Source organism: Leguminivora glycinivorella, chromosome 21, assembly GCF_023078275.1.
Source record: "Leguminivora glycinivorella isolate SPB_JAAS2020 chromosome 21, LegGlyc_1.1, whole genome shotgun sequence".
NCBI lineage: Eukaryota > Metazoa > Arthropoda > Insecta > Lepidoptera > Tortricidae > Leguminivora > Leguminivora glycinivorella.
Window position 1 is genome coordinate 12,363,564 of NC_062991.1, and position 26,273 is coordinate 12,389,836.

Below are 26,273 nucleotides of genomic sequence, written 5' to 3' on the forward strand. Positions count from 1 at the left end.
TGATCAGGCCCCGTAGCCGAATGGCATTTCTCCGACGCGAAACGAAAACGAAACGCCGCGAAAGGTAGTCTGGCTCAGTCGCGCCAATACGCAAGAGCGATAGAGATAGATATCTACTAGCGTTTCGTTTCGTGAGCGTTCCGTGAGTGTTTGCACCCAGGCCGTCCTATTCGCGCTATTCGTAAGTGCGATAGGGACACACCGACGCAATTAGTTTATTACATTTTTTAACATTTAGAATTTATTATAGAAGTTTTTAGACTAGTATTTTTTATACAATTTAGATTGATATAATTTTATTAATTCAATGTAGTTTCAAAACAATATTGTTCATTGCACCAATAAATTGCTCTGATATTTAGAATAAGATGAATATTGAGTTGAATTGAATTGAATTATTTATTTCAGGTATTGTACCCATATTTGTATTAGTAACATTTTTTTTCTTAAAGACTAATGTTAGTGTAGGAACAATAGGAACATATCAAATTAATTTAAAATTAAATAATAACAAATAAATTAAAAACGAATAATAAAAAACGGATCATAAATTACATTAGGTATTTAAAAACATTACATTTCAAAACACTACTACAATAAGTCACTCAATTTTAATAAAACTAAATAATAATAATTATCAAATTTTAATGTGCATTTCATTCCATTTGCGCATAAAAGGACAGTCAAATTTGGATGATAATGCATTCAAGATCGTGCCGGGGCCCCCCGACAGCCTGCGCATGAGAGACGCCACTCTCTTGCGGACGATTGCGTGAAACCCGTCCATGCGCGCGTCTGCGAACATCCCCGACGCGCTACAATGCCGAGGTAGCCCTAGCAGGATCCTGAACGCATTATTATATTGTACGCGCAGGGTATTATATGAACGCTGCGTATAACTATTGTACAGTGCTGCCGCAGCTCGCAGGGTATGGCGACTTGGTAATTTTGAAATTGCTACAGTCGTAGCATGATATGGCACTGACTACGATAAGCTTTATATTTGAAGTAGCACTTAACTTTAACACTTAGGATGTTGTGAGAGTAAATATATTATCTACCTATCTATATATCAAGTATGGTTAAACATTTTGATCCGGACCCAGCCCTCTCTAGCCAGAGTCATACACTATAGTCAAAATAATGTCTGTATATGTATAATCAAGAACGATTTAATACTGGACTGACAGAGCCCATACAAAAAAGCGTACCCCTGAAATGTATAGGCCTTTTAGGCTTAAAAGTAGGCGCTGTTCGCAGCCTGGAAGTGGCGAAAATCATATTTTCCCCAAATATTTTTGGGTGCTTTTATGTTTTATGAGAACAAATGACATATTTCTTTATTTTAAAATCATGATATCACGTCAATTCACATTTTGAAAAAAAAAAATTGTTGGCATCATCAGTATAGTTATGTGAGTATTTAATAGGTGGCGCTAAAAATCGAGGTACGATTCTTAGTATGAAGCATGTAAATCCTCTATAATCCTTGGTATAATTAATACTCGTGTCAAAAAAATCATGGTTGTGACGTCTCAGTTGACATCATGTTCGTCTCTCGCACTACAAAGAAACTTGAAATAAACCCTCTCCAGTACTGAAGCCACTTTAGCATTATAATATTTTATTCGCCATACTTTATTAAATGCCCGGCATTCTCGAATAATGGACATAGTTGCCCAGGTCCGATGATGTTGCCAGGGAGATTTTTTGAAAATCCTTGAGATCTGATGATGAGTTTTTTATTGTTAGGGACTTTTATTATAGATATTAAATTCATGAAAATGATAAATAATTAAAACAACCTTATAGGCAATAGGTACACTCACGGAATTTAATTGTTGAGCCATTTAGAGGCCACAATCATTTTGTTATTTCATAGTTAAGCTATGAAATGCCCTGTATAAAATGGGCTACGAGTGGATCAACAATTAAAGTCCGTGATTAAACTTAATTCGTAAAAGTGAGAAAGGATGGCATAATATAGACCGGGACACACGTTCGTTACGGTAGAGATTTTTTAAAATTAATGAGAAATTTGTATTACTAGGGATGTCTTATGAAAATATTGATTATAAATAGTCAACGAGAGACTAAACGATATTTTTTGTTGCACAGAATTATTTAAAAGCTTGATTAATGAAATATAAAATAAAATAATCCTATTTGTAGACTAAATTGAGCGTGGGTTGACACGCCATTTTAATGGAAAAAATGATTTTTGAGTTTATAAGATTATTATTTTAATTGTTTGGGTATTTTTAATGGAAAATAGCTCTGAATCTTATCTATTTACGCTATGATACAGCTTATACTTAAGCTGTTATGGCCCTTACTTGACAAGTGTTGATAGAATATATATATGATAGTATTTTTTATTACTTAAATTAAAGCCAAGTTTAAGTGATTTAAAATTATTTATTCATAACACTAAAATAGGTAGATTGATAGAATAAATATTATAAACAAGGCAATTAAAAAATAAGAAAACTAAAAAATCTAAGTCTAAAGACCCCCTGAGGCATAGTGCCCAAGATGCTGGCAGCATTTCCACGCTGAATAGCAATACTTATACGTTGAGCGAGGAAGCTGCCAGCTTTGTCCCCCGTAGTATCAGTCAGCCGCTTCGCCAAGTCCTTGTATAAAATCTGGGCGCCCGGGCCTCACGGAACGAGGGTCTCGACGCCAAAGGAACAAAGTTGTAATTGGCGTCGAAACCTCCGTATTTACCTACGTCTTTTATGTGTCTGCAGCCTCTGCAGCCGCGCCCGCTGAGTTTAAGTTAAATAACTATAATAAATGACGCTTCTTAAAAAACCCACTGGCTGGTAACTGTGTATTTATCTTCTAAAATCCCCGTTCTGCAGATTTCCAGTCGATCTGACAACGCTCGCCCGCAGGCGATATCGGTCGGCCAACAAAATGGGATACATTATGTAATATGTACATTTAGATCGTCTTTCGTTGATCAAACGACTATAGGCTATTTACATAACAATGGTAAATAGATCTTTGGAATTCCAAGTTGGATGAAATAGGTTTTTAGCGAATGCTTTAGAAATTGTAAATGAGTTGATTAATTCCCTTTTTTTTTTTGAAATAGAAATTAGACTAAGGTAAATCCGACGTATCCGTAATCCGTAAAGACGGGGCAAATCTCGACTGGCGGACAATTGTAACTGATCCATTTTTGCCATTATTACACTATGCCTTATTTTGCTATTATTACACATGTATCCACTGAACACGCCTACCATATAACCGGTGGCACTCTATTTAATAATGCAAACATTGTATAACATGGAAAAATGGACAAGTTACTTTTGCCCCCAAGTCAGGATTTGCCCCGCTGTACCTTAAGCATATTAGGTTTCTCTCAATATGTATGCTCTTACTTTGATTTCTCAAAACATGTCTAGAAATTATAGGAATTTATTTCCCAAATCATTCCCTCAGTATTTACCTACTCCATTCATACTTTCATTAATATTAAATATTCTTTGATCCTTTCGCTTATTGCCTTCTGGTACTTGATCGTTCAATTATAACGCTATTTTGGATATTATCCAATTTACTAACAAATTACCAGTACTAAATGTATTACTCCGTATTTATAAGATAAGTATAGTTTAAAAAAGTTACAAATATTGGTCATGAAGATATAAGCCAGTGATGAAAATGGTTGCGATGCGATCCTTCTCTTTCCGTAGATAATGCCTTATAGCATTAAGTTCGCCTGAATATTATTACGCTTGAATATTTAATAAATTATCTTCCAATTTTTTTCTTTCAAATAATAATTATAATTACCTATTATCACTTTGTTGATGACGAAAATAAATAAACTGAAAATAGATTAATGTGTCCAAATTATTCTTCGCATGCCATTGGTTTACCATTTACCACCATTGGTCATTCTGCAATTTTTACTGCAACAATAATAATACAGGGTGAAATGAAAAGGACCGTTCAAACTTTGCATAGTGACTTTTGAGGTCATAATGAACAACTTTTATTACGGGACCAATGCTGAAATCGCAAAAAAAAAAATTGGCTGTTCCATACACTTCGACTGTCATGATGCGGCTCATTTAAAATAAAATAAAATAAATAAAAATATTTTTATTGCCATACTACACAAATACACGAGGTATAAGAACACTCCCGACTAACTCAGCTTTCAAACAAAAAAAAACCGCCCAAGAGCGTGTCGGGCCACGCTCAGTGTAGGGTTCCGTAGTTTTCCGTATTTTTCTCAAAAACTACTGAACCTATCAAGTTCAAAACAATTTTCCTAGAAATTATTCATAAAGTTCTACTTTTGTGATTTTTTTCATATTTTTTAAACATATGGTTCAAAAGTTAGAGGGGGGGGGGGGGACGCACTTTTTTTTTTCCTTTAGGAGCAATTATTTCCGAAACTATTAATATTATCAAAAAACGATATTAGTAAACCCTTATTCATTTTTTTTTAATACCTATCCAACGATATATCACACGTTGGGGTTAGAATGAAAAAAAATATCAGCCCCCACTTTACATGTAGGGGGGGTGCCCTAACGAAACATTTTTTTCCACTTTTTATTTTTGCACTTTGTTGGCGTGATTGATATACATATTGGTACCAAATTTCAGCTTTCTAGTGCTAACGGTTACTGAGATTATCCGCGGACGGACGGACGGACGGACGGACGGACGGAGGGACGGACGGACAGACAGACATGGCGAAACTATAAGGGTTCCTAGTTGACTACGGAACCCTAAAAAGCTAAATCGAAATCGGTTCATCCGTTCGGGAGCTACGATGCCACAGACAGACACACACAGACAGACAGACAAACAGACAGACAGACAGACATACAGACAGACAGACAGACAGACAGACATACACACAGACAGACACGTCAAACTTATAACACCCCGTCGTTTTTGCGTTGGGGGTTAAAAATTACAAACAAAAAAGAAAAAAAAAATTAAGGTAGGCTGCGTCAGGGACACAGCCGCGATGGATAACGTGAAACGTTGTGTGGACCACCGCTACTGAGGAGGGGACGTAACTAACTAGCGAAGGCCGCAGGCCGAGCTGCGGATAGACAGTGCTCCCAGGTATAACAATAATAAGTGTCTAAAAAGCGAAGCGGCGGGCCGGAGGCCCAACGCTGAGCTTCGAAACCCAGCGAAGGCCGAAGGCCGAGCTCCGCGTAGGGCCGAAGGCCCGGAGCGTCCCCGTGGCGCTCACAAGTACGCGAGGCCGCAGGCCGAGCTGCGGACAGATAGTGCTCCCACACAGAGCAATAATAAAAGTGTCTAAAAAGCGAAGCGGCGGGCCGGAGGCCCAACGCTGAGCTTCGATACCCAGCTAAGGCCGAAGGCCGAGCTCCGCGTAGGGCCGAAGGCCCGGAGCGTCCCCGAGGTGCTCCCAAGTACGCGAGGCCGCAGGCCGAGCTGCGGACAGATAGTGCTCCCACACAGAGCAATAATAAAAGTGTCTAAAAAGCGAAGCGGCGGGCCGGAGGCCCAACGCTGAGCTTCGAAACCCAGCGAAGGCCGAAGGCCGAGCTCCGCGTAGGGCCGAAGGCCCGGAGCGTCCCCGTGGCGCTCCCAAGTACGCGAGGCCGCAGGCCGAGTTGCGGACAGATAGTGCTCCCACACAGAGCAATAATAAAAGTGTCTAAAAAGCGAAGTGGCGGGCCGGAGGCCCAACGCTGAGCTTGGAAACCCAGCGAAGGCCAAAGGCCGAGCTCCGCGTAGGGCCGAAGGCCCGGAGTGTCCCCGAGGTGCTCACAAGTACGCGAGGCCGCAGGCCGAGCTGCGGACAGATAGTGCTCCCACACAGAGCAATAATAAAAGTGTCTAAAAAGCGAAGCGGCGGGCCGGAGGTCCAACTCCCACGCAGAACAATTATAAAAGTGTGTAAAAAGTATTCTGCGTGGGAGCACTATCTATCTGTAGCTCGGCCTGCGGCCTCGCGTAGAAACACTAAAAGTAAACAAAATACAAAAGACAAGACCGTGGGGCCTTCGGGGCCTGCACACCACCAAAAAAGTACTGTACATATAAATAAATAAATAAATATTGGACGACACCTTACACAGATGAACCTAGCCCCAAACTAAGCAAAGCTTGTACTATGGGTGCTAGTGCTAGGCGACGATATACATACTTATTATACATAGTACTTTACTGAATTTTAACTACAATGAATCATTATCGCTTGATCGTATGGTATATGCAGCCGCCGGCGCCATTCATTCTAATGCATTTGAGGAGATGAATATGTTTTACTTTAGAAAATGTATATTTATTCTAATCCTTATTAGTTAGTCTTAGTATTTTTAGTACCTTTTTACGGTTATATGCTTAAATTTTTGAATACGATGGCCTTAAAAAACGAATCGGAAGAGACTAGATTGCTTCGGTATGTTATATGCGATGGCGGCGCCATACATTCTAATGCATATTTGAGGAGATAAATATGTTTTACTATAGAAAATGTATATTTATTGTAATTCTTAGTAGTTAGTCTTAATATTTTCAGTGCTTTTTTACGGTTATATGCTTAAATTTTTGCATACGATGGCCTTAAACAAATCGGAAGAGACAAGATTGCTTCGGTATGTTATAGGTATGCGACGGCGGCGCCATACATTCTAATGCATATTTGAGGAGATGAATATGTTTTACTATAGAAAATGTATATTTATTGTAATCCTTATTAGTTAGTCTTAGTATTTCTAGTCATTTTTGACGGTTTTATGCTTTAATTTTAGCATATGATTGCCTCAAACGAATCGAAAGAGTCACGATTGCCAACAAGTTTCAGTACATTGCCAGCCGTTGCCGCCGCCATAGTTTCTAATGCACTATTTGATAAGATAAATAAGTTTTACTATGGATAATGTATATTCATTTTAATCCTTATTAGTTAATCTTAGTGTTTTAAGTACTTTTTGACAGTTTTATACTTTAATTTTTACATACGATGTCCTCAAATATGAACAAGCACCAAATTTTTGTAAAAAATGCCACATTATTGAATTTTTCCAGCTGGTCATAAATATATATGTTCGTCTTTTATAATATTTCGATAATTTAGCACGAGATCTATCTAACAATACCATTTTATGGTACAGCACAATACAATTTTTGTGAGTACTTGCTAAACAAACAATACAAAAAACGTAATTTTTGGCCCGAATGGAACGCTTATACCGCAAAAGTGGCTCCATCTGTATCAGCAAATTATGTATGTTCGAGTAATGGCTACTTTCCTCTACACAGTCATATTAAAATTATTTATATGGGTATTATAGTAACAGAGATATAAGCCGCCGCGCCATAACACTTTTCGTTACACCTGGTTTTCGGTCCGGTCACTCTACTACGGGTTTTTAAAGACGTTCACCTAACGTTTCACGTCAAAAGAAATTTCTATGGAACAGTCAATTTTTTTTCGCGATTTCAGCATTGGTCACATAGTAAAAGTTGAAAATGAAATGAAAAGTTTATTCAGTATCATATTTACATAACAGTTATTGATCAGGTGCCTCTTTTTAAGTATTACAAACACCGCTCTTCCACATGTATCATCATCAGCCCGTTGCAGTCCACTGTTGGACATAGGCCTCCCCCAAAGTACGCCACAGAGCCCGGTCTGCTGCTTTATGCATCCAGTTTCCGCCAGCCCCGCTATGCAAATCATCCCGCTATCTAGCCAGAGGGCGTCCCACACTACGTTTACCAAGACGCGGTCTCCACTCCAGAACACGCTTGCTCCAGCGGTTATCGGTTCTGCGACATATGTGGCCAGCCCATTTCCACTTCAACCTTTCAGAGCTATGTCGGTTACCTTGGTTCTCTGGCGGATCACTTCGTTCCGAATTTTGTCCTTTAGAGAGACTCCACATGTAACTTAAAGTAATAACTATGACCTAACTTAAAGTAATAAAGGTACTAATTGTTAGTACCACTCACGTAAGTATAAGCAAAGATTGCTCGTTGGAGTGACCCGTTTTTATTACTTATTTAATATGTCAGTGTCTCACAGAATTGTTATTAGCTGTACATACATATAATCACGCCTGTATCCCACAAAGGGGAGGGCAGAGCACATGAACTACTAAGTTTCAGTTCAGTGCCATTCTTGGCAAAAAGGGGTTGAAAGAAATCCAAATTGTGACATTTCAGTGACAGGTTGCCAGCCTCTCGTCTCGTCTACGCCACAATTTAACCCGTATCCCACAGTCGACTTCTACGACACCCACATGAAGAAAGGGGGTGGTGAAATTCTTAACCCGTCACCACAAATAGATGCAATTATGCAAAAGACAGAATTACCCTCAGCTGGTGAAATATTACCAACCGAAGTTGACGGCCAACCGCAGAATCCGTGTTTCATTTTGATGCAAATGTTGATATTTTTGTGTGCCGTTAGAGGGCTCTGGCTTCCAGCCAAGCTTCACAGACCGCTGAAGAGTACTGGCTAGTTAGTTTAGTTATATAACCTACTATGTACGTAGTAGAAGTTTTTAGAGGCAAACTGCCTGAAAAAGTTCGACCAAATTGTAATTTAGTGGATTTATTTATTTATTTCAACTTTATTGCACAATTGAAAAAAAAAGTACAAATGGCGGACTTAATGGCTCAAGGCATTCTCTACCGGTCAACTATAGGGCCAAACAGAAATTCGCACATGTGGGTGCAGTGAGAAATATAAATTTAGAAAGCATGACTACTAAGCAATATTATTCACAATCAATATAAAACATAAATAATACGTTCATATCATTACACATATACAAGTACACAAATATAAATACAAATAATAATATTATAAACATTATGCATATGGGCGAAGGAGAACTAATTAACATGTGTACACCCAATGATGTTTATCTCATAAGGGCCCATCTAGACAACGCGTCAACTAGCATATCCTATGATTTTGGGAGAATTGCTAATTTAAACATTTAAACATTTATTTAAAATAATTTACACGGCATCATAGCTTAAGCCAATACACCGAATAATTAAACTAATTACAACTATAATTACAGAATATGTATTAATCTAGTACTGTAAAATAAAAAATTACAAAAGTAATAAATAAAACCTCAGACAATTTACATGCAAGTGCTGGGAATCCTATCGTCCATCTTCTCACAAAACCTCAGACACTCTCGACACACATTCGCCCATCTGCATGCAAACAAGTCACACTCCGGTGCTGATGTCTAATGGTTGATTATCATTCGCTTGCCCTTGTCCCAATTACTTGGGATCGGCGTAGTATATCTTGTTCTTCCATACCTCTCTATCAGACGTCATTTCATCAGTCACTTGCATTTGTTTCATATCATTTCTCACACAGTCCATCTAGCTTCAAGTATCTTCCGCTTTCCTATCCCGCTTCTTAATAATAATACAGTAAACCAATAAAACACTGCATTGTAATGACACTTGCAATAGAGTTCTCGCAGCGTGTACCATTAGGCACTATGCTTTCATTTTTAAATACCATTAACTCATACTGAACTCTGTTTGCGACGAATTGTTACTTATTATTACAGAGCGGCTTTCCTATGAATCGCATTCAGTAAGAAGAAGACTGGATAAAATCACAGAATATATAATAGTCCAAGTAACATGTACCTACAATATCCTAGTTGTTTACTTCTAGACTAATTCCAAATTATAAAAGTCTCCCTACAATCGTTCTACGACTTCTGAGGCAAGGTTTCGCGGTTCATAGTTCCGTTGTGAACTTACGCAATATTCTGTTTTGCCGGAACTTTCTGGAAGATTGTTGAACCGCATGATTTTGTTAGGAGTTGAAATTCATTCGGCAACAGATAAAGTATGCAGAAAAAAGTTAGAATATTCTTGCTTTTGCCTTTGACTTAATATATTTATATAAATAAGATTTGGCCTATTTAACTTCTAACACTGATTTAATATAAAAATCGATCTTAAATAGAGTCAGAAAACCATTGTCTATCACATATATTAATATCTCGTTAAAAAAAAAATCATGCATTTAAGGGTTAAGCTCAAACAAAATACATTTTTAGGACTACATGATACGAAAACTAGTACTTGCGATTTGCGTGTTATTTGGTGTGCTGAATAGGCGAGACGACTAAAAAACTAATCAGTCCGTCAGTTAATCAAATAATTTTAGACACGTATTTTTTCATTTTTCTCGTAAACGAAAAATGACGATGGTATTACTGGTATTATACAGTGCGTTGAAGTTTCGCGTGACGTCACGCCTAGGTACAATTTTTACTTAAAAGTGACGTCACAAGGCACTCCGGAACTTTGATACTCTATATCTTTGTATTTTTTTCAATTAATTAGAAAAAAAGCGAAAAATATGTTCAGTATTTTTGGACGATCTAACTGACGGACTAAACAGAATGCCATTTTTTATGTAGTTGTCATCCATATTGTATGTGACCTCAACAACAGAGCTCACCACACGGTTTACCAGTTTTTACCGATGTCAACCTGACGCTTCGCGATTGTCTCAAAAAACTTGTATGTGCTGGGACCCGATAGACTTAGAATTTCAACGCCAAAAGTTACAAAGTCTCTTGTATTTGATCCGAATCAAGATTATTGTTGTTAATGACAATATTGCAAATATCATTTTAGAATTGTAAAATTGTCAGCGAATTTTGCTCTCAAATATTCCAGAATTCCGACTTATCGCACTTTCCAGAGCTCTGAACTCGTACACGTACATTTAAACAATAACCGGATTCAAGCCGCAGACTCCGTAATTGATAACTCCAGCCAAAACAACACCATTTATCCGAATAACATTCCGAAACTAAACTTTTCCAATACAGACCACACTTATCAGAGTATCGCTGACGCGCTCACCTCTGGCCGCCTTCCAGCTCTTTATAGTACCACCCGAGCTCGCGAATAACGACTCCCGATCACCTTGATACCACCCGAGTAAGAAAAACTCAACTTTATAACTATACGAGAAAGGATTCCCTAAAACGCAGACAATAGAAAAATCTTTGCTGAAACCACAGAAACACAAAGCTACCCAATACTCTGATGCAAGGAAAGTCAACGCTTGTGGATTTCAAAATAGGAACTGTTCCGACGGAAAACTAAAGAAGGTGTACTGTTTAAAATTGAATAAGAGAATTGGATCCTTGTTGAGTTATCGCGGTAGGTAGTTTTTTAGCTCCAAGTGTTTTAAATTTGACGACAAATAGAATACGGCTTATGCGGACTCGTTACTGTGATACTATTGTACTGGCGTAGCGGAGCGGAAAGCGAAGACAAAATTACTCCGCGTATTATGTAAGTCGTTCGAACATTTTGTACGTCTTAGGAAACTCGTAAACAATTTGCTGTGATATTATTCGGAAGTGTATTATGTCTCCAGTTCATATGTGAGATAAGTTATTGTGCTTCTTCTTGCAGATTAATGTTGTTCGTTTCCGCTACCTGTTTAATATTAATTATGACATGACTTGACTGTTCTCGATGTGCCTTTACTCATCTTTTAGTTATTAGTTAAAATCATATTTTATTATTATTAATAAGTGAAATTAATAACTATTTAAAACCCGGTTTAGGCAGCTGAGTCAAGCGCTGTATTAGCCTAAGCTATGTGCTGTATTGATTGTTGAATTTGGAAATCTTTAAATGAATTTATAAATGTTTCTTAGTTAATAATTATAATTGAAAATTGACATGTTTTAATAATTTATTGTAATGTAATGTATATAATGTAAGTAGTTTAAATTTAAGGTTAATATTTGCATGCCGCCCTTGGCTAAATATAGTAAATATGTGATACCAACTGCTGATTTGTATTTTGTCCAACTTTTTGTACCATATTTAAGCAAATAAATTATCTTATCTTAAGCTCATTATTTTGCTATAGAAAGATTATCGCTGATGAAAAAAAGATATTAATATAAGTAGTGCCTTTATTATTATACTTCTTCTTTTCAACGCGTACTCTCAAAAGCTTTTTAGACAATATCATTTTTGGAGGTTCACAGCACACAAGATTTTTGTTCGGCACTATCTCAGATTTAGGACAGAGCTAACGTGCAACATCACAATTGCTTACGCTTCGTAATCGTAGGTACCGTAGCTAGCTGTCCCTATCGCTCTTCTAATGGCGCGACAGAGACAGACTGCGTTTCGATCGCCAAGTATCGTCAACAATAGTCACATAGACCAGTATTCGTATCATGCTTCCAATTTTATCACTTATCCACGTGGATAAGACAACCGTCACTCTCACACCGACATACTTGCCAAAGCGTGTCGGATGCTTTATCCACGCGGATAAGTGATAAAATTGGAAGCATGATACGCTGGCAGGTCCAGTAGCCGAATGGCATTTCTAAGACGCGAAACGAAAACGAGACGCCGCGAAAGGTAGGATGTCTCGCGCCAATACGCAAGAGCGATAGAGATAGATATGCGAGCGTTTCGTTTCGTGAGCGTTTGTGCCATTCGGCTACGTAGGCTGGCTAGGCGACATAATTCGAGTCTAAATGACGTCGTCAGACAGTATTTTGCTCGAAGGGTCTGATATAGTGACAATAAAAATGAAATGAGGCGGCAAATTTGGTGAGTGTCGCGGCCGGGATAATGCCGATAAGGATAAGCTTTCAGCTAGTGCACTAACATAGTAATATTATTCAAGTTTGCATCAGATTCATGTTAAAGCTTTCTACATTTGGGATAGAAATAATGAAGATGAATTAAATCAAGTAGATTTAAATATTTAACGTTTGGAATTCATCTTCGTTTAGTGGTGGAGAATTATTCCAACGCTTTACAAAAGCGAAACTACGTAAACCTATGGAATAAATGCTCTCATTTCGTGCTGTACTTACGGCGCAATGAAATAATTTCAGTTTTTCATTTAGGTAGGTGTGGTGATTCTTTAATTTGTATATCTCCATTATACATTTATATCGTCAATGTAGACTGGAACCGCTGCACGAAGCGTTGCGTTATCTTTATGTGAAAAGTGTGCTTCTTTATTTACTGGCAGTGATTTCCTGCTGGAGCAGTAATACCGCGTTGCAGCAGTAATGCTAGTTCAGAATAAGGATCATAACAAAAATTTAGACATATCTAGAAGAGAGTTATCGATTTATGCGCACCTCGTCCTTCTTCTTTTCTTATGCGCACTGCCGAGGAGCGGAATTTCTTGCCGGCGGCTATTTCCGAGCTTATATAACCCGGCATCCTTCAAATCAAGAGTGAACAGGCATTATCTGAGCGAGCTCACTCCATCGTAGGCCACATATTTGCCTTTGGCTAGTCTGTGGTAAGAGTAAACCCATTTATAATAATAAAAAATGCACAGTGGCTTCTCTGTACAAAGCGCTCTTCTCGTTATGTCCCGGTATGAAATATGTCGCCCTCACTCTTCTTTATTTGCCCTCGTGTAATTAAACGGGTAAAATGAACATCAACGACACCTTTTATAAGTGAACAGTTATGAGTTATTCTTAGTATTTATTTTCCTTCTTAGGCTAGGTATTTTACAATATGTATATAAAAATAAAATATAAAAACATTTACAAAACAATATAAAAACATATTATAAAAAACCTAACCTAGGGTGCCGCCAGCAACGGGGCAGGGCCCAAGCTGCCGGTGGTTAGGGCTGCAGAGAGAGGAACCATCGGTTTATCCGCGCTGTGTCCAAGATCACCGCTTTCTGCATCTGGCCCTTGATCCAGCCACCAAGCGAGAGTCTCTTAAGATGTTGGTCGAGACTCTACCGTTCGCTGAAACAACTATCGGAACAATGATCGTTGATTCAACATCCCACATGGCGGTTATCTCGTGAGCCAAGTCTAGGTACTTACTGGACTTGTCCTTCTCGGCTTTCACGAGATTCTTATGAGTTATTATTATTACACACTGTGCTACATGGTGTAGGATTTTATTTTATGTTGGATTCAAATCTTTAGTAATTTTCTCTTGAATAACTGTATTTAAATTTATAATTAAGGTACCTATTACGATGGTACGAAGTGTTAGGTTAGTACAGATAGTAGTATGACTAATTACTGAAAACATACAAATTGAAATATTTTCTATGAAACAAGTTTACTTAATAAACTCTTTTGGCCGCACGATCCTCTGCCATCTTCTCCAACATGGCCGAGCCAGCGAAGACGACTTTTTCGAGGGTCGTCTTCGATGCCTCAATATTACCAAAGAGGATCGAGTATTATAGAGAGTTACTGTCAAATAAAATGTGTAATCACAGTGCATAGACTGCCATCTCTCGACACAAGCTTACTTACTACTTACTACTTACTGGGTACTTTTGAACCTCAGTTTTGACAATTTGGCTCATATTGTTAGCTTGATAATGTGTTAAAATGTCAAATATATTAGCGCCATATAGCCGAGTGTTCCCCAAAGGTGTAACACCATTTAGGTCACCGTACCTTTCTCTCTAGGGCTTTGAGGTACGTTTTTTTCTTAGAATTTATCCGTCTATACGCAGTTACATATGTCTTTCATATTTATTACACAGTCATATATTTTAAAATACCTAAGTTTGAGTTGGTCTCCGTTGTTGAACTAAATACTTACTTTATTCTTTGTTCCTCATAAAAGCCTGTCTAGTTTATGCCTAGGTTTGCCTGCTTTTGTCTAAGGCTTTAGTGCTTACGAAGGGATTAGTAGCTGACAGCCGAGCTAGTCTAGTAGGTATTTAGGTTTAATAGTTTACGGTATAGATACTAGATATACTGCACTTTTATTCTTAGAACTTTAGCAAAGAAGTTCTAGGAAGAATGTGGCAATCTTACGTAGACGATTTATGGTGTAACATCGAGAATAGTACATAGGTACTTACAGGAGTTACGAATTTCCTCTTCGCACGTATATTGTAGAATTCGGAGAGCCCTTTTCTGTACATGATGTACATCCTATGCCCTTAAAGTTACGACATGACAAGAAATGTACTATTTTCCGAATTAGTGCGGAAATAACGCACGGACTGAAAAATCTTTAGAACATTAAATTAACAATATGGACAACACGTGCAGATGTCACTAAGCCCTTTATTGTAAGACTGTATACTTATTTGCCCCTTAAGTATTGTATAGTAGGTATTAAAAAAGGCTAACATTATGAAAATACATCTCCTCTTGAGAATCAAGTAAGGAAATGACCGACCTCGTCAACCATTCAGCTGCAAAACGGCCTGTTGTTAAAAACGCGTCTCAATGCGTCGATATATTGACTGCTACATGCCCTTTTGCTATTACCAAGTGCGTGTGAATCCAGTATAATTTGACCCTCATCGTCATGATCACAGATATAGGAAGAAAGGATATCGGGTATGCCGGGCGTATTATGTGCTCTGAGACAGCAGCAGTGACAGTTACGTCTTCTTCAGTGCGGGGTGTAAGCGATCGTCATCTTGTCTAGGTAGGCTGATCTCCAGATCTAGCTTACTTGCATTAAATGAAAATGAAAATGAAAATGAAAATGAAATATTTATTTTTCAAGTAGGCATATTACAAATTGAAGAAGACATAGTAGGTAGGTTGATACGAAGTTCTGTGACTCATCCTCGTATTACATAGGTGAAATCTTATGACTCAGCCATCTATTGCAGATCAATTTGCTTCCTGAAAGGATTATAAGAGCTTGAGTGGTGAGGATGATAATATCTATACGGGATTGTGTTTTGACTCAATATGGTATAAATGATCAGAGTTCTAGCCTACACTGGTTCAAAACAAAATACAAGCCTATGGCAACAACAGCCCACTTTAACGATGTTATGCCGCTGTCGCTGATTACAAAAACAGTCAACTTTTATTTTGATCTGCCGCTTGTGGGCCGTAAGAGGCCTTTAATCACGGTGTTTTCATCTTGTGTCAATCCGCTACCTGTGATCAATATGAACGGTTGAGTAGCAAGGTCGAACATCATTCTACCCAGTTGAGTTTTTGACTTAATACGGTATAAATGATCAGAGTTCAAGCCTACTCTGGTTCAAGACAACATGCAAACCTATGGTAACAACAGCCAACTTTTACGATGATCAGCCGCTTATAAGCCCTAAAGAGGGCCTTAATCGCAGTTTTCCAGCGTGTCAAACCGCTATCTGAAGTGACGATTATTAACAGTTGAGTGGTAAGACCGAATGTAATTATACAGGGTTGAGTTTTGACTCAATATGGTATAAATGATCAGAGTTCAAGCATACTCTGGTTCAAGACAACATACAAACCTATAGCAACAACAGCCAACTTTTACGATGATCTGCCGCTTATGGGCCGTAAAGAGGCCCTTAATCGCGGTGTTTTCATCGTTTGTTGTATATGGGCGGGTTTAGCGGTGATATTACTGACTTGGATTTTTTCAATAGGAAATCTGTGTGTATATTTTAAGGGTGTGTGTATTGGATATTATGTATGTAGGTACATATGTATATTGTATGTATACTCTTCACCACTTTAAATCATAGTGGGCTACTAAAGTAAGTCACCAAATGAGTTATGTAGCAGGCATAGTCACCTACCTACATTACGAAAAAAGGTTTAACTTTCAGGAAACAGGGAGTTCTAATATCTACTTTCATTTTAGGAATGATATTCGTGATATGACTCGTATATTATACCCGACGCAAAAACGAAGGGGTGTTATAAGTTTGACGTGTCTGTCTGTGTGTATGTCTGTCTGTCTGTGTGTATGTCTGTCTGTCTGTCTGTCTGTCTGTCTGTCTGTCTATCTGCCTGTCTGTCTGTCTGTCTGTCTGTCTGTTTGTCTGTCTGTCTGTGTGTGTGTGTGTCTGTCTGTGGCATCGTAGCTCTCGAACGGATGAACCGATTTTGATTTAGTTATTTTTGTCTGAAAGCTGAGTTAGTCGGCAGTGTTCTTAGCCTCGGTTCACTAGGCCTTAAAATCGGTTCACTAGGTCGCGGTCGGGGGTTTTTTCAAAATTTTAATTTTGTGGTTATAGACGGCGCTTGGTGACATGGTCTAGATTTTACTTAATTTTAATACTTACTAAGGTACTTACTCTGTTCAATAAGAAACCTGCACTTTTCTCGATCTCACATCAACTGTTGGAGTTCTTGCAGATCCATCTTCACGTCGCATCAGTGATACCTCGTAAGCGTATCGTATAGCTAATTCTTCCTATTGCCATGCGCGGATCCAGGGGGGGGGTCATGGGGGTCATGACCCCCCCTGGAGCCTAGGCTGGCCATACAAATAGACCACGTGACCCCCCCCGGGGGCCTGGGCCTTTACCACGTGACCCCCCCCCCTGGGCACGAAGCTGGATCCGCGCTTGCCTATTGCTCTTCTAGGCAAAAGATCGGCCTGAGTGGAGAGCACTGCAACGTTCAGCGACTTATGGTGGCCACGACCCTCAGTCATGAGGTTTTGACGAAGAAGAAGAAGATTGCTCTTCTGTAGTGGCACACATCGGACAATGGCGAGCAAATATATGAAAGAGACGCGTTACTACGCACACAGTCTAAGCTCGTGTAGGTGAACTCGTACGAAGCTTGTCTGAGTGAGTTCTTGACAGGCGGTAGCGGGGTAAGATTTTAGCTTTAACTCTACGATAAAAAAAAAAAATATTATAGGAAATTCTTATACAGATTGACTGAGGCATCTACTACAAAATAGTATCAGGCTCAGTTTTTGTCAGTCGTTTTAGGTATTTATGATTTTGGCGCTTTAAAAGGTTATAAATTAGCAATAAAACAAGGATATAGTAACTAATGAATTTATTTACATATTCACATATAATCTGCAACATTGACGTATATATTACCTTAAGTATTATGTGTCTATCACAACATTCAGTGTCGGGGTGGCGTGCGCGATCATAACACGTGGTATGCGCATGCGCACAGGGCGAGGGTGACGCTGAGGGTGGGGGCGGCACCTGAGGGGAAAATGGGAGTCAATTATTTATATGCCATCATTAAATTTAAAATAAATAAATATTATAGGACATATTTACACAGGTATTGATTAAGTCCGAAGGTAGACTCAAGAAGGTACAAGCCTTATGAATACTCAGACAACGATATACATAATATACCTACAAGTACTTCGAAAATAACTGCAAGTTGCAACACAAAAAAATCTGTGAATTTATTTATCAATGAATTCTAAACTGAAAAAGATACCATACACTAAAGACAAAGCGATCAAGCCCACTGGTGGCGAAGCCGGGAATCGAACCCGGGTCTCCTGTTAACGCGGCTGACGTGCTAAACCGCTACACCACCCCAACCGTCGAGGTACCCGTCGAAATTTCTCTGGTGTATGTTATCTCTGAAGGCTAGGCGCCTTTGACCAACTCTAAGGGCGAGCAATTTGTCCTAAATGAATCCTTTTGCAGGATTACGATACAGCGAGAGAGATGGTGCTGCCATCTATTGATGTAGGGAACAAATCAAATTATTTTATTAAATATTTTTTGATTTGTTTAGGAGGTGCAAGCACAAATTTCTCGCCCTTAGAGTTGGTCAAAGGCACCTATACAATGGCTGTACACTCAACTTCGTATCTCCGTTGAATTGCTTAGTGAGTTTGAGTGGTAAAGGCGAAAGAGAAATATATGGGGATGAGTCACACAGCTATTTATATGTAAGTCTCAAGAATCAAGAAGAATTTGTCTAATAAATAAATAAATATTGGGGACACCTTACACAGATCAACTTAGCCCCAAACTAAGCAAAGCTGACTATGGGTGCTAAGCTAAGCGACGATATACATACTTAAATAGATAAATACATACTTATATACATGTATAGAAAACATCCATGACTGAGGAACAAATATTTGAGTTCATCGAACCCAGGACCGCGGCTTAGCAGGCAGGGTCACTATCGACTGAGCCACACCGGTCGTCAAAGTAATGAACGTAAGGACTTGGAATATCCAGAAACTTCTACACTACACCACACTCATCGCATCACTGACTAAGAGAGATTGCTCGGCTATAGAAGCTTGCTTGCCCCCAATTTGATTACTGTCCGACCAAGAGGGTTAATAGCAATAATAGATACTCAATAGTAAGGTGTAGGGTATATGCTCATCGCTATTGTTATCTCTACGTGAAACGACTAGATTAGATTAAAGTTGGATATACCTAGTCGTAAAAATAAAGTGGTCATTATACTTACTCCCCAGTAGGTACGTCAACCGGGGTGACTTTAGGAAATTTTGGGGTTACTTTGATGGTGTTTGAACGGCTTTAAAATTAACATTATTCATTATTTACTGAAACTGTTCATATAACTAGTTAGATCAATAAATACTCTTGTAAATGTACCATAGAAAATCCCGAATTTACTTACAGTATGACTTTAAAACTAAATTTTCAAAGTAGCCCCTGCGTTTTAAAGTCACCCCAGTTGACCGTAACAGTGAGTGAGGCGAGGCGTGATGAGTTTTCGAATCGTAATGACCGTGAGAATACACCTTGGCCCGTCTTTATTTACAGCGTCCATGGGTAATCATTATCAAATAACTACCCTAAACTTGATTTAACGACATCTAATGTAACTTCCATCTGTCACTTCTTTCTGCATGAATCCATCCGTGTCTAATATTTCTTTTCACCACACCAACTGGTAAAGGCTTACTTTGTTCTTCGAAAATAGATAGCAAAATTGCATTGCATTTGGATAAAATTTTAATTCACAAGAGTGCAAAGTAATTTCATACTTGATGTCTTAAGCTGGCTGGTAGAATTTACCTATAAATGATGATTTTGAATCATAAAATATTGAATAAATTGATAGATTTGATTTAGTTTGATGTTTTATAATCAGTATTTTGTGTGATTTGGTGTGGTGAAAGATTTAGGGTTTCACTCGGTGGAAAAGTTTGTTTAATCTTCGTGCCTTGAAACCATCGCAACGCTGAAGTTTCCACTTTTTGAACCACTCGCTACTCTCGCGCTTCGAAATTGGAATATTTTGCTTGCTCGGGTATCAATATTGGCACGTGCGGTTAACAACAACTTTGCCCCCTTGAAAAACAAATAACTATTACCTGCGGAGTCCTCGCCAGTGACGGAGGAGGGACGAGGGGCGTCCTCCCGCAGTCACTCTCTCAGATTGACGTGCGTAGATGTCCAAAATAGTGGACACGTCGGACACGCAATAACTTAGATGGATGTCGTAATTACCTGTAGTCGTCACAAGTAACAGGGACCCCTCTCCTTCCGATCGAATCACCCAAATGTATTTTGGACACATTGGATACAGAAAATATAGGTTAGAGACATTTTGTAATCACCTGCGGAGTCCTCGCCAGTGACGGAAGCGGGGCGAGGGGCGTCCTCGCGTACCGTCACTCTCTCAGATTGACGCGCGTAGATGTCCAGAATAGTGGACACGCAGCCCAGCTCGAACTGGCCGCTAGGCGGCGGCACCAAAGTGTACCTGACAAATATAAGCCATTAATTATAAGAGCTCTTTAAGAATTAAAAAGGAATTTTAAGGGAGTTGAGCGAGGGTCATTAAACGCATTAAGGATGTGTCACTTCAAATGTAGATACATTATGGTTATATTGTTCGGTTCTTCGTGGTCGTAGCACCTAGACCTAGCTAATCTCGATATTCCTTCGTCTTCAGAACTGTTATCTCTAGCAGACGCTCCAAATCTATATCCAGCAACAACTCTCGTCTTCACAAGAATTTACTTCAAAAAGAACACACTTTCAAATTGAACATATACCTGATGGGTTTTTACCTGACTACACTATGGTTCTTGCTCGGCTCCTCATGGTGGTAAGCCCTAGCCAGGCTGTTGCTGGTATAAGTCAGCCCCACTCGGTACTGCTCCGTCTCCAGAACTGTGATCTCCAGCTGGCTCGACGCTCCGCGTTCAGTGAAGTCCAGCTCCGATACAGGGTCTGCGACCGTTTCAGCTATCTGCAGACAAAATAATAGCGTTACCGAAATCAATTGTGGTTTTTCAATCACAGGTAACTTCATAAGCAACAACGACCAGTTTTATCAGGTCTTCTTTTTGAATTTGGTTTGGGAAGCACTTAATTGTAATTGAAGCATTAGTACCTTTTTGTAATGCAAAACAACAGCTTTGTTTTGACAATTTTGAAGGCCTGGGCCCAGAACCAGACCGTTTTGTGAGCCACCCTAATTTTTCTCGCCGTATCTTATGTTTGCTCTGATAAATGTTTGATATTTAATCGTTGATGGCTTGATAAGAGCCAGAAAGACCTGTGTGACCTTCAAGAGGCTGAGTAGCATCAGATCACACAGGATAGGAGCGAATGGTGGAGTCTAGTGTCGGAGGCCAAGCCAAGATCCACTTCGGGTCGCTGTATGTAAATTTTATGTTAGTTGATATTGATATTGATATTGATATTATTTATTTCATAAAATTACATTGCTTTATACATTAGTATGTATTAATAAGGTACGCGTAATAGGATTATTTATATATACTTGCTCGTTAATAGTTACGTTATATAATATCAATTTGCATATACTTAGATATTGACTGCTTATTAATCACACAATACATTCGTTACAGCCCCAGTTCCAGATCTTATCAATGTAATCGTATTGCTCAGGGGCGGTACGTAAAGACCTTCCAAAGACGTTGTATTTTGTCCCATAGACATTAGAAAAAATAGACAGAAGGATCTAAATAACCGTATGACGTCCTATACACTCTCATGAAGCAAACCATGTACTGAAGGAGATCTTCAATCAATACCGTGGTACCGCCTTTTCTCTCCTACTTTATGAAAATTAAAAAGTATGACCATGTCTCCAGTTATCGACGGAAACTTAACAGAACTGGCTTCGTGTACGTGATCGCAGATGCCTCAGAGTGCTATGTATGCTGTACAGTATATTAAAAGACCCAGCAACACCAGAGTACCTGCGGTCTAAATTTCTCTTTGTTACTGCACAGCCGGGCCGGGAGCTTCGATCTTCTCGGAAACTCATATTGTTAGTCCCTCTCTATCGCACCGGATCCATGTCCAACTCTTTCACATAACATTCAATTCGTCTTTGGAATAATCTCCCTCTTGAGATAAGGCAAACTCAGACCAAGTCTCTGTTCAAGATCAAGTTGCGCCGACATGTTTTAGAAAAGTCTCTTAATCAAGCGTCGTAATAGTTATAGGGCAGGTATATAATATAATATGTATATATATACATATTATATTATATACCTGCCCTATAACTATTACGTACATATGTATGTATGTATGTATGTATATATATATATATATATGTATAGTATATGTAAGTATATTTATGTAAATTTGTAAGTAGGTATACTCGTATTATGTAGTTTTATTTTTATAAACGTTTGTATGATGTATAACAATATGTACGTAACCATTTAGGTTTATTAAGTAGATATAAAATTTCTCATTTTGTTATATTTCTTGCACCTATTAGCTCTTATTGATCTCTGTTTGGCCCAAAGGTTAGCTGGTAGAGAATGCCTTTTGGTATTAAGTTCGCCTTTTGTACATTTTTTTTACTGTGCAATAAAGTTTAAATAAAAATTATATGATTTTTTGAATAGCAAAGAGATAACCTCTTGGGTCGTCTCGTGAGTTTTTCGTCTGGTTCCTAATTTTGATTCTGCTTTCGTCAGCCATTCTTTCACTCATCTAGGGGTTTCTATAGTCTATGTAAAGACCTCTCAAATACACTCTTTCTCTCGAGACCCTATTTGTCTATAAATAAACTGTTGTTTGCGAACTGATGGAGTTACTGGAATTAAATTAACTGACAATTACTTGATATTATACTTGATGTTGAAGTAAATATTAGAGTAACATTTTTAACAGGAGGACAAACAACAAGCTTTTTATTAAAAAACTTACTAAACATTAATATAAACTTACTAATTATTGACGACCGGTCTGGCTTAGTCGGTAGTGACCCTGCCTGCTGAGCCGCGGTCCTGGGTTCGAATCCCGGTAAGGGCATTTATTTGTGTGATGAGCACAGATATTTGTTCCTGCCTGAGTCATGGATGTTTTCTATGTATATAAGTATGTATTTATCTATTTAAGTATGTAGATAGATAGATAAATAGAATACTCTTTATTGGCACACCTCAGCAAGAGATACAGAAAAAAGATACAGCGGAGACAAAACAAATGATTATAAATAGAGGCAGACAACAGGCGGTCTTATCGCTAAAGAGCGATCTCTACCAGACAACCTTTGGGTAGCGGAAATAAAATATATGTATATCGTCGCTTAGCACCCATAGTACAAGCTTTGCTTAGTTTGGGGCTAAGTTGATCTAGATGAAGATGTTAGTTTTAGTAGTTATTATTTTATATAATGACGAAGCCTGTTGCGGATATCATCATTGGTTTGTTTGACGAAGCATGTTGTTGATTTGCATTTGTGGCCACCTGACGAAGACTGCGTTGCGGTTGAATTTTCACATGGGAGTAGTGTTAAGTACTGTTTTATTTTAATGTTGGAAGTGTAATTTTTGTATAATTATGTTTTTTATTTGACCCTAATAAATTTTGATTTAGTAACTTACAAGCTGAATACACATGGAGGTTATATAGAACAATTTTTACTATGGGTCATGGCAGATTCTGAATTTATTTCTGTAATTTTAATTTTATATTAGTAAGTTTTTTTTTTACGGTTTTAGAATTGGTTCCATAGTACTCGTATACGTTACTGAGTATACCATACATAAAATCAATAAAAATAAACAAATATTGGGGACACCTTACACAGATCAACTTAGCCCCAAACTAAGCAAAGCTTGTACTATGGGTGCTAAGCGACGATATAACATACTTAAATAGATAAATAGGTACGTACTTATATACATAGAAAACATCCATGACTCAGGAACAAATATCTGTGTTCATCACACAAATAAATGCCTTTAGCGGGATTCGAACCCAGGACCGCGGCTTAGCAGGCAGGGTCACTACCGACTGAGCCAGATCGGTCGTCTTTAGTACTCGTTTACGTTACTGAGTATGCTCATACATATTTAGCCCATAATTCCCATAAATTATTGAAGCTGACGAATGTAGATGGCTAAATTAATACTTTGTGTGATACTAATTATTAAATTATTTAATTTTCTTCTAATATAAATGTCCATTCCGTTCCAAGTAAACCCAGATAAAGTTAAAGTTAACTTAGACTTTATATATATATATATATATATATATATATATATATATATATATATATATATATATATATATATATATATATATATATATATATACCTATGTTGATGGTTAGTATTTATCATTATTTTTGACTAAGTTGTATAAAATTATTTTAATTCCTTATTTATTGTATTATTATTTTTGTATCTTCGACATGTGTTATTTATGACATTAAAGGTTTTGAATTGAATTGAATTGAATAAGTAAAATATTCCTACTCATTTCTTAATTAGTGCATCAAAGCACTCCTATAATATTCCATGTCGTTTTAAATTCCCTCTAATTCCGTGTAACACGGAGCTTATTTATTTAGGAGCGAAGAAGCCAAAAGCTGCCGCTATCAAGTTATGCTGGAACTCAACGTGGTGTAAAATGCTAGTTTAAATATTAAGCTTCGTGCGTAGTGTTGTGCCGTTGGGAACTTTCGGAAATAGACAATGGTGCACTAATGCATGATAATTTGAGTTTAATGAGTTTAATGACTTATCATCCTTCTTGCGTTCATTAATATAAAAAATGTTAATTTAGTAACTTACAGGCTCAATATATATAAAAGTTATACAGAACAATTTTTACTATGGGTTTAGACCGAAAATCGCAAATGAATGGCAGGTTCGAATTTTTTTCTGTAATTTTAATTTTAGGGTAAGTTTTTTTTTGACGGTTTTAGAATTGGTTCCAATAGTACTCGAATACTGAGTGTGCCTTACATATTTAGCCCATAATTCATCATCCTCCTTGCGTTATCCTGGCATTTGACACGCCTCATCGGAGCCTGGCGTCCACTATGACAACTAATAACTAGATTAAAATAAAATAAATAAATAAATAAATAAATAAATATTGGGAACACCTTACACAGATCAGATTAGCCCCAAACTAAGCAAAGCTTGTATTATGGGTGCTAAGCGACGATATACATACTTATATAGATAAATACATACATACTTATATACATAGAAAACATCCATGACTCAGGAACAAATATCTGTGCTCATCACACAAATAAATGCCCTTACCGGGATTCGAACCCAGGACCGCGGCTTAGCAGGCAGGGTCACTACCGACTGAGCCAGACCGGTCGTCGAGATTTGGTGTAGGCACTCGATTTACGAAAACGACTGTAACTGTAACGAGGTAAGTAAGTCTTATTGGGAGCAGTCCGGATTCCTCACGATGTTTTCCTTCGCCAAAAAGCAAATGGAAAATATCGAATAACATTTCAACTCATGGGTACGAGTCAGGGTTCGAACCCGCGACCTTCGGATCTAAAGTGACACGCTCTTACCCATCAATATAGTTAAAACACTACATATAATTGCTGTGTCAGAAGGAATATTGAAGCCATAATTGCTGATAAAAAGGCCGTTTACTTGTATGCTTTAGTGTCCCATCAGTGAAGATTAAATTAAATAATTTTTTTTCTAAAACTTAGGTTATCGGAACGTTCCCGGGAATATAGTAAATGGCACAACACTACATGTACGCGGCGATTAACCGGCAAGTTGGCAAAGTTTCGGGTCAGAGCTTTTGTTATATTAACTATTAATATTTAATTAATGAGTGTCCTCTCGGACAAGTTGTTCGGACTAACGATACGCCTCGAGGGGGACTAAAGTTCTATTTTATTCACTGTCCTAGTTACATATTTTAGTTATTCATGATAGTCTTGTTGTACTATTTAACTACTAGCCTTTACTTCGTCTGTTAGCGCCTAATAAGAAATAAAAGCAATAATTTGATTTGAGCAAAATGCTTGCATCAGTGACCAGGCGCTGACTCAAATATTTTACTTTCGGTATGGAAGTAAGATATATTTTTACCCTGTTAATGCCTGATTTACAGGATAAAAAAAATCCTTTTCTGCGAGTCACACCGGTCCTGTCACAAATTTTAAGTATTCAGTTCAGTGGTTTAAGCGTGGTACACGCAAATAGACAAAAATTTTTTTCTTAAATAGTAGTTTTTAGTATTAATTAATATTTAATTAATACCCATTGCAGACAATGGGTATTAATTAAATATTAATTAATACTACTATTAATTAGTA

General features: G+C 38.0%; 1 protein-coding gene across 1 annotated transcript in view; it reads right to left on the reverse strand.

Moving 5' to 3' along the window:
• Window positions 1-17,759: 17,759 nt before the first annotated feature.
• Window positions 17,760-26,273, reverse strand: part of LOC125237595 — a 613,374-nt gene continuing 604,860 nt past the window's right edge. Inside the window, exons 5-7 of the mRNA XM_048144735.1 lie at window positions 20,761-20,942; window positions 20,305-20,450; window positions 17,760-17,935 (exon numbers count right to left, since the gene is read on the reverse strand). Of these exons, the coding sequence (XP_048000692.1) occupies window positions 17,874-17,935; window positions 20,305-20,450; window positions 20,761-20,942 (390 nt within the window). The 3' untranslated portion in view covers window positions 17,760-17,873. The remainder of the gene's footprint in view (window positions 17,936-20,304; window positions 20,451-20,760; window positions 20,943-26,273) is intronic.